Below are 13,603 nucleotides of genomic sequence, written 5' to 3' on the forward strand. Positions count from 1 at the left end.
TCGCTTTCAGGTGCGCGATGATTGGCTGTTTTAGCAAAATTGGATGAGCTGATTGGCTGGTTGAGCCCGACGTCATTCAATTTTGCTCAACCAGCCAATCAGCGTGCGCCTGAAAGCGAAAAAAGAAATTTCGCTGAAGTGGAACGTTTCAGAATACAGCCCCTGAATGTACGTAGCACCATACCTTATTTATTTATTTACTTAATTACTATACTCACTAACTCAATCACTCACCTTCTTTCTCACTCGCTCACTGATATGAATTTATCCACTATGGTGGCTCGGTAGCTATGATACAGTGGCTGCTAGCTATGATGTGCTGTTAAGCACAAGGTAGTGGGGATGATTCCTAGCCACGACAACCACATTTCGATGGCGGTTAAATGCACAAACGCTCATGTACTCCTCTTTGGGTGAACGTCATATAAACACAGGAGGTCAAAATTAAACCAGAACCCTCCACTACAGCATAATCCACTGTGCAGTTTCGGGATGTTAAACCCCACAATTTTATTTGTATCTGAATTTATTTGCAGAGCAGTGCTGCATTCACTTCCCTGTTCGAAAGAACTTAGCCATTAAGTGTGGCTGGTTGCATTGGTGCACTTCACTGGCTTGACATCAAGCTTTCCCATTGTTACAAATTATTTTACAACACCTTTGCATTCTGCAGCTTTAAGTTTGTGAATGCTTGGGAAATGCACGTAACCATTTTTGGTCTATACTAAAATGTTTTTTTTTTTTCTGTACTACAATCTCTGCATGCTGCACCTTCTAATTTTCAACATTCTCATTCCACAACTATCAAAGCACACTTGTTTGTTTGTTTTGTTATATTTCTATCCACTACAGGATTCAGGAAGCAACGGATGGTTTTAGAGATTAAGATGAAAAGCTGTTTGTCCTTGGACCTTTAAAAAAAATGGTCAGTAAAGTTAACATAAGCGGCAGGGCACTTTCTATTTAAAGGTATACATGTGAAGTAGTGTTTAAAGACCATGTTCGACTCGTTACAAAAGAAAAGAAATCGAGTCATGAAAACGGGAAAATAAAATAAAAGTATGAATTACTTCTGAAATTTTCAGTTTATTAGGGACATTTCTTGCTCCCAGTAATAGTATTGGACCCATTTGTGAGCATGAAATTAACGTCGTTAACATGTAACGATTACCCGTCCATGGTGTCCACATTTCAGTGGGGCTGAAATGCTCGTGTAGTTAGTTTAAAAGAACCCAAGATGGTGAAAAGTATTCTGGAGCCTTCCCCTACCCCACTGTGCAGATTTGGGACTGGTGAACCTTACAGTGTCATTTATTAGGCAGGAACGCACAGAATGCCGATACAATAAAAGAAACGGGGCAAGAATAGAGGCACTTTGTAGGTGTGCGATACGTGCATGCCATGTTACAATGTGCACATGGGAAAAGGATGACAAAGATAGATGCCACTAAAATATATTTTACAAGGATGATAGGATTCAGTGGTAGTTTTGTTGTATTTGATTGATTAAATTAATGTTTTCTTGGCGAGATGTGATACAGTTTCACAGTTTTGCACTAAAAGTCGGACAAAAAAACGAGTGCAGATATCTACCAAAGCTTTATACAGGGTGTCCCAACTATGCACCAAGATTTTAAAATATGCAAGTTTATTTAAAATACCGTACAGGCCCAAGAGGGGGCGGGGATACAATGTAAGTGATTCAAGAGGAGTAATCAATATAAATATTAATACATGCAATCACAACTGAAAAAAAAAAATCAGGCAAGTTCGCATTTGGTCGCGCAAAGCTTAGGCACAGCAAAGCTTATTGGCTGCTAGTGCTAGGTATGAACTTGGTTGCCTGCTAGGTCTTAACTTGGTTTAACTTAACTACGCATGTAGGAAGGCATTCTCGAGCGATCATGTTCGGAGGTACCTTCCCTTTCGTGACATTTCGCATGACTAGCGCTGGACGCTTCGGCGCCTACGAGCGACAGCGTTCCTGGCATGCCACAAACGCAGGCAGGCTAACCAAGGTTGGCACAGTGCCAAGAACGCTGCTGCTTGCCGACGCCGAACACCTAGTGCACGCTTTCATCCTTTTTTTTTTTTTTCCTCCTGGCTCAGCGCGCCGCGGAGAGAAGAGAGGCAGGGGTCAGGAAGGCAGGGAGCTGGCGAGGAGGAGACCGCCTGCGCATGCATGCAGTCTCCTCCTTCGGGTTGCCATGGCTACCATGGCTACGCACCACAAATTACGGCGGGCTTAAATAGCTTCGCTGTTAAAAAAGTTCAATAATGTTTCTCCAGGGTAAGCTTTAAACAGCGTAAACACAATACACTCATACACAATAAGTTGCAATAATAAAGTCAGAAAAACAGGGAATGAAAGTAGGTCAAAAACATCCTTATACAATGTTACTAGTACATTGTATAATGAATTGCAATTCTTCATGAAAGGCGTCATGATTCGTTAAACACGCAATGTTATCGGGAGGACTGTTCCATACAGTTGTGACACGTGGCAGTGCTGATGCGTTAAATGACAGTGTATTGCCAAAGATGCGCGTGAAACTATGGCAATTCTTAAGGCAACGTGACGTGCGCGCTGGTGCTTCAAGGGGCAACACATGAGGATGATTACCATGACCGTATCTATGGAAAAGGCTGAGAAGACTTATCGTGCGACGAGTTTCAAGTGACTGGAGCGAAATATCTTCTTTAATATTAGTTACGCTGCAAGTTCTGTCGTAGTTACTTGTGATGAAGCACGCTGCTCCGATTTCAATTGATTCTAGCAAAGAAATTAAATCATTCTGATGTGGAGACCATACTGATGACGCAAATTCTAGTTGTGGGCGAACAAAAGTTTGATGTGCCAATTTACAAACTGTTACAGGGGACTTTTGCTGGTCCCGTCGGAGATAGCCCATAGTTTTTGAAGCTTTTGCACAGGTAGCTGTTACGTGTGTACTCCAGGAAAGATGAGTTATAAGTTCAATGCCAGAGTACTTATAGGGACGATGTTAGAGGGACGACGGTGTTATTCATGACATAGGAAAACCGAGAGTTTGAATGTTTTCGCGAGAAGGACATAACTTTACATTTGTCTGAGTTCAGGGTCATCTGCCATGTACTGCACCAAAAACTGACGAGGTTAAGGTCAATCTGTAATAATAAATAGTAATATGATGTTGTTGTATGGTAAAGAATGCAATCGTCTGCAAAAAGCTTATCTGCAATGATATGTTTTCTGGAAAGTCATTAATGAAAATTAAGAAAAGAAGAGGACCAAGGACACTGCCTTGCAGCACACCAGAAGTAACGTCAGAAGGAAGCAGTGAGTGGTTATTAACGACAGTGAACTGCTGCCGCAAGGACAGAAAGTTTCGCACCCATGATAAAGTTAATGAATCCAGTCGGAGTGTGGATAATTTTGAGATGAGGCGACAATGAGCGACACGATCAATTGCTTTAGAAAAACCTAGAAATACACAGTCAGTTTGCTGTTTGTTATTCATGCTGGAGTGTAATTCTGTTGTAAATTCTTGCAACTGAGTGTCACAAGATAAGCCTTTTCTGAATCCATGCTGGTTAAAATAAAAATTCATTTGATTCTAAATGGCGGTAGATATGCGATGCTATGATATGTCCCAGTAGTTTACAGCAGATGCATGTTAATGAGAAAGAACGGTAATTTCGGGGAGAGTACTTGTTATCCGCTTTGAATACAGGGATAAACTTAGCGATTTTCTAATCCAAGGGTAGTTCCCCAGATGATAAGGATTGCCTAAAAATATGACACAAAATTTGGCTTGAAATTGTAATGATATTTTTTAGTATTTTTGAGGGAATATTCTGAATACCGGAAGATGTGGATAATTTTAGATTATTTATTAAAGATGAAATGCCATCTGCTGTAATTTCTATCGGGTCCACAAAAGGATATTCGAAGTCGGGGACTATGGGAACAGTGGAACAGTCCTCTTGTGTAAAAGCAGATGTGAAAAAATTGTTAAACGCTACTGGACAATCAGTGTCAGACAAAGGGCTTTCATCATAATTATGTAGCATAATATTGCGGGCAGTGGTATTTGGTGATTGCCAGGAATTTTCTGGGATTATTGATTAGAAGAGACAGCAGGTCACATATAAAGTATTTGTCTTTGGCTGTGCATAGCTCTCTGCAGCAAGATTTTTAAAAATCACTGTACGCCACCCCAAGGTGAGGCTTCATTGTCCTCTCCAGCCGCCCGATATCCTTATTGTTTCTTCATGTTGCAAGGTGTTCTGTAAAACAAGGATTAGACCTGTCACTTGCTACTGATGTTTTTGGCATGTAGTTTTCTACCAGTGCTGTTATTGTTTGCTTAAAAAATTTCCCAGTTGTTGTTTACCGATATTCAATTAAAGGAATGGCTGAAATTTTTCAGTAAAAAAGATAGCTAGTTCAGCATTAATTTTTTTTTTTATATTCGGCCCTATTGTAACCTCTAATGCTTTTAGTCTGAACCCCGTAGAAAGTTAGTGGAATATTAATGTTTAATTGAAGAAATTTGTGATTGTTCAAGTCATCAATGTAAGCAATAGGCCTGGTGGTATCGGGTGCGGTGGTTAATACTAAATTTAAGACGTTGTGTTGATGGACTATCTGGATTAGATTGTAATCTAATGAATCCAGCAGAGGAGCGGCAGGATGATATGACAGATTTCGCCAACCAATAAGTGGAAAATTAAAGTCGCCCTGAAGGTAAAACGATAGCTGCAGGACACTGTTGAGTAGCACAAGTTATACTTTCATGCAGTGCACCAAGAAACGAGTGGTCAGCGTCGGGTGGCCGATAACATGCACCCACTAGAGCACAGGCTGTTGTGCAAGCGACCCAGACTATTTCAGCAGCTGAATTTGTGCCAACAAGAAAGGATGAAACACAACTTTTATAGCAATCAGGACACCCCCACCCCTTTTCCCACTACGGTCGTGCCTGTAAATGTTATATATGTTACTACTGGGAAGAATTTCTTCATTAGTGATGTCGGTGCGCAACCAAGTTTCGGTTAAAGCTACAAAATCGGGATCGCTTTCTTCCAAATAGGCACTCAATGCATCGCGCTTTAGTAGGCTGCAAATGTTCGTGTGAGATAAAGACAGCGCTGACGTTAAAGATGGCAATTGCTTAGTTATACCAGCACATATTGCCTTTTTTAGCTACGGATTGACGGCACAACTGTGTCAGTAGCACGGTCATAAACATAAGTGGTGTCATTAATACAAATCTTATCTATTGTAAGTTCAAAAGGCTGTTTTCTTGTTTTGCCAAAGTCAGTTAATTTTTTTCCTGGCTTGCCTTGTGGATAAAGAAAAATCTTCACGTATCGAATGCTCAGTACCTTTTAGCTTGTGCGTAAGTGCGAGGATATTCTGCTTATCCTTAAGGAGGGCTAATCGTGCTATGATGGGCTGACGTTTCTCAGAAGAAAAGCGTCTCAGTCTATGCACCCGTTCAAACTGTGCGTTCACCGGGGTAAGGCCAAGCTGTTCAGAGCAAAACTTTATTAGTTTTTGTTCAGATGCAGCCCAGTTCTTGCCTTGCTCATCACCAATACCAAGAAGCAGTAAATTACATCATCGCATTCTGTTTTCTGAATCACGTCGTGAACTGAGCGAATGAAGTTGATCACATAAGTTGCGTAACTCATTATTTGGCGCCGAGTTTTGAACACTACCAAGGGATGCAACCATGCTTTCGAGTGCATCTATCCTTCCAACTAAGCAATCTAGTACTCTGGAAAAACACTTTTATACAGGGTGTTTCAGCGAACACTTTCAAAAATTCTTAAAGGTTGCCTGTGGCAGATAGCACAATTCTAGTTCATGAGCTGGTCTACCCAAAGAGGCGGACATTACCTGCACAAGAAATTGAAATGCATAATCGAATAATTAACAGAAATTCACTAATTAAGTTTTTAACTAATTACCTGATGGCCCATATTGCAATTTACAAATTGTAGCCGTGGAGTTCGCAAGGCGGATTCACTTGGAAAGAATTCTCGGGATGACACCAGTTTCGATATATTGATTCCCGAACTTTGCGGAGAAATGCATTGGCGTTCCGGTTAGTTTCTTAACAAAACGTCGCTTTTTGCATTGAAGCACAAAATTAAATGGAATGCCAATCCATTTCTCCACAAAGTTCGGGAATTATCTCGAAACTGATGTGATCCTGAGAATTATTCTAAGTGGATCCGCCTTGCGAACTCCACGGCTACAATTTGTAAATTGCAATATGGGCCATCAGGTAATTAGTTAAAAACTTAATTAGTGAATTTTTGTCAATTAGTCAATTATGCATCTTAATTTATTGTGCAAGTAATGTCCGCCTCTTCGAGTAGACCAGCTCACTAACTAGAATTGGGCTATCTGCCACAGGCAACCTTAAATAAATTTGGAAAGTGTTCGCTAAAACACCCTGTATAATGCATATTGAGCAACAGAAAGCTGTATTGGGAGTTTTCATGTTGCTCTACATATTTCTTATGGACACTTTTCATCTAATTATAATATTTGACAAGTTGATTAATTAATAAGACTAATTATGTAATTAGGCAGAATGCAAAAAATAATCTGATTATCTCCAAGCGATGGCAAACAACATTACCTTGGTTCTGTCTAGCTACATGTCATTTGCATATTTTGTTAAGTCTTGGTGCATGATAGTTTGGACACCCTGTATAATGAAGACACATTATACCACTTCCATTATGTACAGTATGACCCACTCTTAAAGAAAATACCTTACTGGTAAGCGAATCAATGGAACTGCAGCATTTCTTCGAAATTATCAGGAAAAAGTGGTTGACATGATGCGTTAGACATAAAAAAAGGCATTCATGCATGAAAAAATAATCTACAGGCCTTCATGTCATGCCCCAGCTATCATCAATGGCATACTTGTGTTCATACTAATTGGTGTTTCTTTTAAGAAAGAAGCTTAGTGTACCTTCCGTACCATGTCAAGTATGACTCAAGCATAACTCAAGACAAAAAAGGTGATTATCCGATCCAAGAAATCAGAAACAGCGAGGGAAGAGGGGGGCTTATCGCAGTAGCAGGGAAACTGATAAAGCAGTGCTGAAAAAAATACAGATAGGTAGACGCACAAGCACTGTGTGTGTACATGCGTTTCTTTGTCCTCGTAATATTCTGTGCTGTGTTGTAGGGCATCAAGTACGCTTATGTGTTGTGCGCTATTAAATCACCCATGCAAGAGCAGGATGATGACATACCATTTCAACATGTCTGGTGGCATGTTTGTAGGATCCCTCTGTGCAGCCTGAGATTATGGTACCAAATAACTTCATCACAGCTTGCACCAATCACATCAGAAGAGGCGTGTGCTGCTCTTGCTGGCATCACACATCTGTCCTGTTGCCTTGAATGCACGACTGAATCAAGGAATGGAAAACGTGACAACTTGTTGAAACACTGCATGTTGGTTTTAAGCAGCCTTGCACACATAAAGCGCAATGTTTAATTTGCTGGAGCTGTTTGTTTATGAAACAAAAGCTTTCCCTTTGACATACTGGAGCAGTGCATGAAATATTACTCTGCATTACCTAATTAAAAAAATATATATTCTGAACAACCAGAGGGACATTTCAGAAAGACGTATTTGAGCATGCTATAGTTGCGGCACTTTTTCGTGCTGTTAGTAATTATTACATGTGACGTGATGTAAGATTCTTGGCGATGCATTACTGAAGTACAACACCTTGCCCAGACAACAAGCTGCTCGGTCGCACGTACACCAGCTGCCCACGGCACCGAGCTCTGCTGCTGGTAGCAGGCACCTTGGCGGCGCTGGTGTTCGTAGCTCTGGTAGCAGCCCTGGCCCGACCCATGTCGCGCTGTCCCCCGGTGGCTCGCCCTGAGGAGTCGACACCGGGTTGGTCACTCCGGCCAACTCCCCCGCCAGCCGATCCGTGGCCGCACGTGAGGCTGCCTGACTTTGCCCAGCCTACCCACTATGAGCTGGCGCTGCACCCCAACCTGACGACTGCCACCAGCTTTGGTTCTGTCAACATCAGCCTGCAGTTTGTGCGCTCATCAGACTTTATAATAGTACATGCCAAGAACCTGAGCTTTCTCCAAGTCGGTCTGTACAATGCCTCGACTGCCCAAGTGAAAGGCTTGCACTATGTGCCCCTGCATGACCAGGTGAGGCATTCCTCTTCCGCACAGATAGCTTAGCATGAGTTGGTTGGTAATTCTTTGAGTGGGGTGGCAGAGAATAGACAGAGGATGCAAGAACACGGAAAGACACAAGTGCTGAGAAATGAACTGGCTTAACACGAGTTGGTGGGCTACCTTCCTTCACCCGTGTTTATTTCTTTAGACATTGCTTGCTGGTTCCATGCCCGTGGCGTGTGTTTCTGTGTTCTCGTGTTCTTCATCTGCTCTGCACTGCAGCTAAAAAAACAGCTTAAACAGATAAAATTATCACCGCATGCTGTATACTGTATGTGCGAGTGAAGGGTGCGAGGGTGAGCCAGGGATCGCGGCTCAATCTCGCGCATGCAAGGGTGGAAATCTGAAAGGAAGCGCGCCGTCTTCCACCACGCGCAATGCCCAGGGAAGGGTAGGGAGGGGGGGCATTCTAGTCCGGGCGGACCCGGCAGCCGTGTGCACTCGTGTGGGCCGCTGTATCTTGAAAGCCATCTGCGTCAGGGACACAGTCCTCCATGCGCTGTGTTTTCGCAGCTTAGTTCGCTTTGATGCGAGATGCAGCATGATGGTGAATTCGCTCGCTGCTGCTGCCGCGCTTCCTCACTCCAACGTTTTGACAACGAGTTTCCGCGGTCATCGAATGATATATGTTCATGTTTGCTTGTGCGTGTGTGACACTATGATTCTTAATTTAGTTAGTTAGGCGAATATTTACAAGTTTATACGGCCGATAAAACTATTATCCCTACTTCCAATAGCTATCTCCTAATTTGCTATCACAATCGATGCTTCACCTTTCGGACGAAACTGCAAATTTTTTAACTGACCCAATTTGTTTTGTACAGTGCCTCGCAGACTTCTCTGATTGTGTACTTAGAACAATCATGAAAGTGAAAATTGTCATCCACCTGACAGTAGCATAAAGCTACAAAGGAAACGGGTTTTTCGTACGGGTGTTTCAGAAAGAAAGCTCTGCAGTTGAAGGAAAATTTGTCATGTTCTGGCAACCGAACCCTGGACCAGCACCTCTCTGGGGCAATCTGAGCTAACCAGGAGGTTAGCAGATTGCTGGTTCCAGGGCGTTCAACCAGCAATCTGAAGTCTGGTGTGGGTACATGTTGGAAACTTGGGCAGCCTACAGTGAAAACATTTCTTAAAGGGGCTCTGAAACAGTTTTTATCGAAGTCAAGAAATGAAGTTAAACTAAACTATTTCAGAAATACTTTGCAGCAAAAAGTACTTCAATGCATTCAGCAGAAGCGGAGTTATTGGCAATCAAAATTCGCCTTTGATCCCCTTTGTGAGGCTCTGGCTCCTTCTTCAATGCCTTGCACTGCGAAGGCTACGGTGAAGTGGAGCTTACCCACAACTCTTCTGCGTACCTAAATTCACCATGGTCTGCAGTACAAATTTGATTTTGGATGTTGACATAGACACCACTATTTCCGATTTTGGCGCCAAGACGCACCAATCGCGGTTGTCCTCAGTGAGCCGCAATGCGCTCAACAAGCGGGCTCGTCGCGGCGCCCTGTGGTGGCCACGGTATCTATGGCCCCTGGGATTGCGCACTGGCAGGTATTGCTATGGCCGTCCCATTTCCAGTGAAAAAGTGTAATGTGCCCAGCTGCCACGAGATGGCTTTGTTAGCCGACAGCTCTAGTGGCCGCGGAGACGGCCATAAAAAGCAGACCATGCGTGTGATCTCGATGTGCATATTGCGTCTCTTTTCGTGTTTTGTGGATGAATTTTACTGGATATATCCCATGCATTCAAAAGATGAAGCGCCAACAGTGACGGCACACTAAGGAGGAACAGAGACAGGACAAGGCGCTACTTGCAACTGTTTATTGAAGTCAAAGGTGGCTGATTATATTGACGCGAGACAGAAGAAGACCGGCACCAAAGCAGAGGTCAGCATTAGGCCGGCACCGAAGAAGAGGAGGTAGAGGTGCTGCTCCTCGCCATCTTGGCTGGTTGCTGCTACGCCTGTGCTACTCGCCTATTTTGTAAATATTTGTAAATATACGTCTTTGCGCAACAATATAGCCATGGGGAGAAGGGGACGAAAAAAGAGGAACACTTATTATGTGAATGCGCACGTGCGAGAACACTGAAGATATATATTGCCACGCGTCTTCAAAAGGGGCTGACGACGTTTATTGAGAGCGGCTGGGCTCTGGCGAAAACGGCGGCGAGAGGCAACTATCGAGTGGGGGCGGTTAGCACGCGCACTTCTTTCTTCTTGCGCCTCTGCGCTTGCCCTATGCCCACTACTACAGGTGACATTTCCCCCCTTCCTCGGAAAGAGCATCGGCTCGATGCTCAAGAAGTGGTGTGGGAAAGGGAAAAAAAAAACAAAAAAAACACGCACAATGAAGATGCTCGCGCACAGAACACAGCGAGAGCTACAGCAGCGTAGCTGGAAACAATTCTCTACCTCTCTAGAAACGGAGAGGCAAGTGCATTAGGTGTAAATGGGCGCGTAAAAATCACTAACGCGCAACGTAGGGCTTCATGCGTACGACGTGAACTACGTCAGAACTAGGTGGTTGTCGGCGCCGTGTTTGCGCCGCACTGTCTGGAACGACTTCATAGTTGACGTCACTAATGCGGCGCAGCACTTTGTAGGGGCCAAAATATCGGCTGAGCAACTTTTCACAAAGGCCACGGCGGCGAACAGGGGTCCACACCAACACTTGGTCGCCGGGACTGTAGCGCACTTGCCGGTGACGGATGTTATAGCGCCGTGCATCTGCGTGTTGTTGCTCACCGATGTGCAGCCGCGCGAGCTGGCGAGCCTCCTCAGCGCGCTGAGCAAATTCTTCGGCGTCAGTAATTAGGTTCTCGGCGTCGTGGCACGGAAGCATAGCGTCCAGCATCGTCTGTACTTCGCGGCCGTAGACAAGGCGAAATGGTGTGAAGCGCGTTGTTTCTTGTACGGCGGTATTATACGCAAAGGTCACATAAGGCAGGATACGATCCCATGTTTTGTGCTGGACGTCGATGTACATAGAGATCATGTCTGTGATGGTCTTGTTTAATCGCTCCGTAAGGCCGTTGGACTGCGGATGGTAAGCGGTCGTCTTTCGATGCCTGGTGTTGCTTAGTTGAAAAATTTCGTCCGTGAGCTGTGCCATGAACACCGTTCCTCTATCTGTGATAACAGTGGCTGGGGCACCATGGCGCAATACAATGTGACACATGAAGAACTGCGCTACCTCAGAAGCCATGGCTCGTGGCAGCGCCTCTGTCTCGGCATAGCGGGTTAAAAAGTGGCGACAATCACCCACTTGTTGCCGTCGGTTGACAGAGGAAAAGGCCCAAGAATGTCCAAGCCGACTTGGTCGAATGGCTTATGAGGTGGTTCAATGGGTTGCAACAACCCGGCGAGCTTCAGGGGTGGTGACTTTCGTCGCTGACATTCACGGCAGCCTTTCACATACTGCTTGACGCTTGCTGAAAGTCCGGGCCAGTAATACATCTCGCGCACTCTAGCAAGCGTTCGTGAGGAGCTGAGGTGGCCAGATGTAGGCTCGTCGTGGCAAGCGAAAAGAATATCATCCCGCAAGTCTTTGGGAACTACTAGGAGGTAGGCTCGATCATTCGGGCGGGCGTTCTTCTTGTACAGCACATTGTCTCGTAGACAGAAGGACGTCAAGACGCGACGTAGATGGCGTGGTATGGTTGTTTCACGGCCCTCTAAGTGGTCGATGAGAGGTCGAATTTCAGCGTCATCACGCTGCGATTTGACCAAGTCCGACGTAGTAAGGGCGCCCAGGAAGCCGTCGTCGTCCTCTGACTGTCGACTGAAAGATTCGGCGGGAGCACGCGACAACGTGTCGGCGTCTTCGTGCTTGCGGCCAGACTTATAAACTATGGTGACGTCGAATTCCTGTAGCCGCAAGCTCCACCCTGCCAGCCGTCCTGAAGGATCGCGTATGTTCGCCAACCAACATAGAGCATGGTGGTCTGTCACCACTTTGAAGGGACGGCCGTAGAGATAAGGGTGAAACTTCGTGATCACCCAGACGACCGCAAGACACTCTTTTTCTGTAGTAGTGTAGTTCGCCTCGGCACGGGACAGTGTGCGGCTAGCATAGGCTATTACTCGTTTAATGCCGTCTTGACGTTGGACGAGTACTGCGCCAAGGCCGATGTTGCTGGCGTCATTATGCACCTCGGTGTCAGCCTCTTCGTCGAAATGTGCCAGGACGGGTGCTGACTGCATGCGTTGGCGTAGTTCAGCGAAGGCCGCTTGTTGCTCATTCGTCCAGGCAAATGACGTGTCATCCCTGGTAAGGCGAGTCAGGGGTTCCGCAATCTTCGAGAAGTTGTCGATGAAGCGGCGATAATACGCACACAAGCCCAGGAAGCGTCGGACGGCCTTCTTGTCGGCAGGAAGAGGAAAAGCTGCTACAGCGGCAAGCTTGTCGGGATCGGGTCGAACTCCTTTGGCGCTGACGACGTGTCCGAGAAACTTGAGCTCTTCATAACCGAAGTGGCACTTCTCTGGCTTAAGCGTGAGGTCAGCCGATCGGAGTGCTTCTAGCACATGCCGCAGGCGATGAAGATGTCGCTCAAATGTTTCAGAAAAGACAACTACGTCGTCAAGATACACAAGGCAAGTCTGCCACTTCAATCCAGCGAGGACAGTATCCATCATTCACTGGAAAGTTGCTGGGGCTGAACACAAACCGAAAGGGAGCACTCGAAATTCGTAAAGGCCGTCGGGAGTCACAAAGGCAGTTTTCTCGCGGTCTCGTTCGTCTACCTCGATCTGCCAGTATCCACTTTTCAAATCAAGTGACGAAAAGTACTGGGCACGCCGCAGTCTATCTAACGAGTCGTCGATACGTGGCAGTGGGTACACGTCCTTTTTAGTTACGTTGTTGAGCTTCCAGTAGTTGACGCAAAAGCGTAGCTTTCCATCTTTCTTTTTGACGAGAACGACCGGAGACGACCATGAGCTGTTGGAAGGTTCGATCACGCCGTCTTCAAGCATCTCTTGTACTTGCGAACGAATCGCTGAGCGTTCCTTTGCCGACACGCGGTAAGGCTGCTGGCGTATCGGGCGTGCGTCGTCGCAGGTGATGATCCTGTGCCTTGTAACTGAAGTCTGGCGTACCTTAGACGAGCTTGCGAAGCATGCCCTGAATTCAAGCAAGAGATCGTGCAGTGCTGCCTGTTTGTCGTTAGATAACTCGGGATTAATGTCGACGGTGCCCAGTGACTTGTCATTCCATTTCTTCGGCAAACGCTGTCGAAGTACCGCGGAAGAGGTGTCGATGCTCGTTACTAAAGTTGGTGACTAGCAACTTGGATTGGCCATCACGAAGCTGTAGCACACTCCTGGCCGCACAAACACCTTGTGTCAGTAGATGCGCTAAGTTACTTTCT

At 45.4% G+C, this 13,603-nt stretch overlaps 1 protein-coding gene across 5 annotated transcripts in view; it reads left to right on the forward strand.

Moving 5' to 3' along the window:
• The window catches only part of LOC119455344 (endoplasmic reticulum aminopeptidase 2), a 147,587-nt gene that overhangs the window by 1,141 nt on the left and 132,843 nt on the right, over positions 1-13,603 (forward strand). For 4 of the 5 annotated variants that reach the window (XM_037716729.2, XM_049668719.1, XM_049668717.1 and 1 more), the window contains exon 2: positions 7,761-8,197. In XM_037716729.2, the coding sequence (XP_037572657.1) occupies positions 7,761-8,197 (437 nt within the window). Of the gene's footprint in view, positions 1-852; positions 926-7,760; positions 8,198-13,603 lie in introns of all 5 variants that reach the window. The other variant, XM_049668720.1, reaches the window with a different exon arrangement.

Source organism: Dermacentor silvarum, chromosome 6 (genome assembly GCF_013339745.2).
Source record: "Dermacentor silvarum isolate Dsil-2018 chromosome 6, BIME_Dsil_1.4, whole genome shotgun sequence".
In the NCBI taxonomy this organism is placed as follows: domain Eukaryota; kingdom Metazoa; phylum Arthropoda; class Arachnida; order Ixodida; family Ixodidae; genus Dermacentor; species Dermacentor silvarum.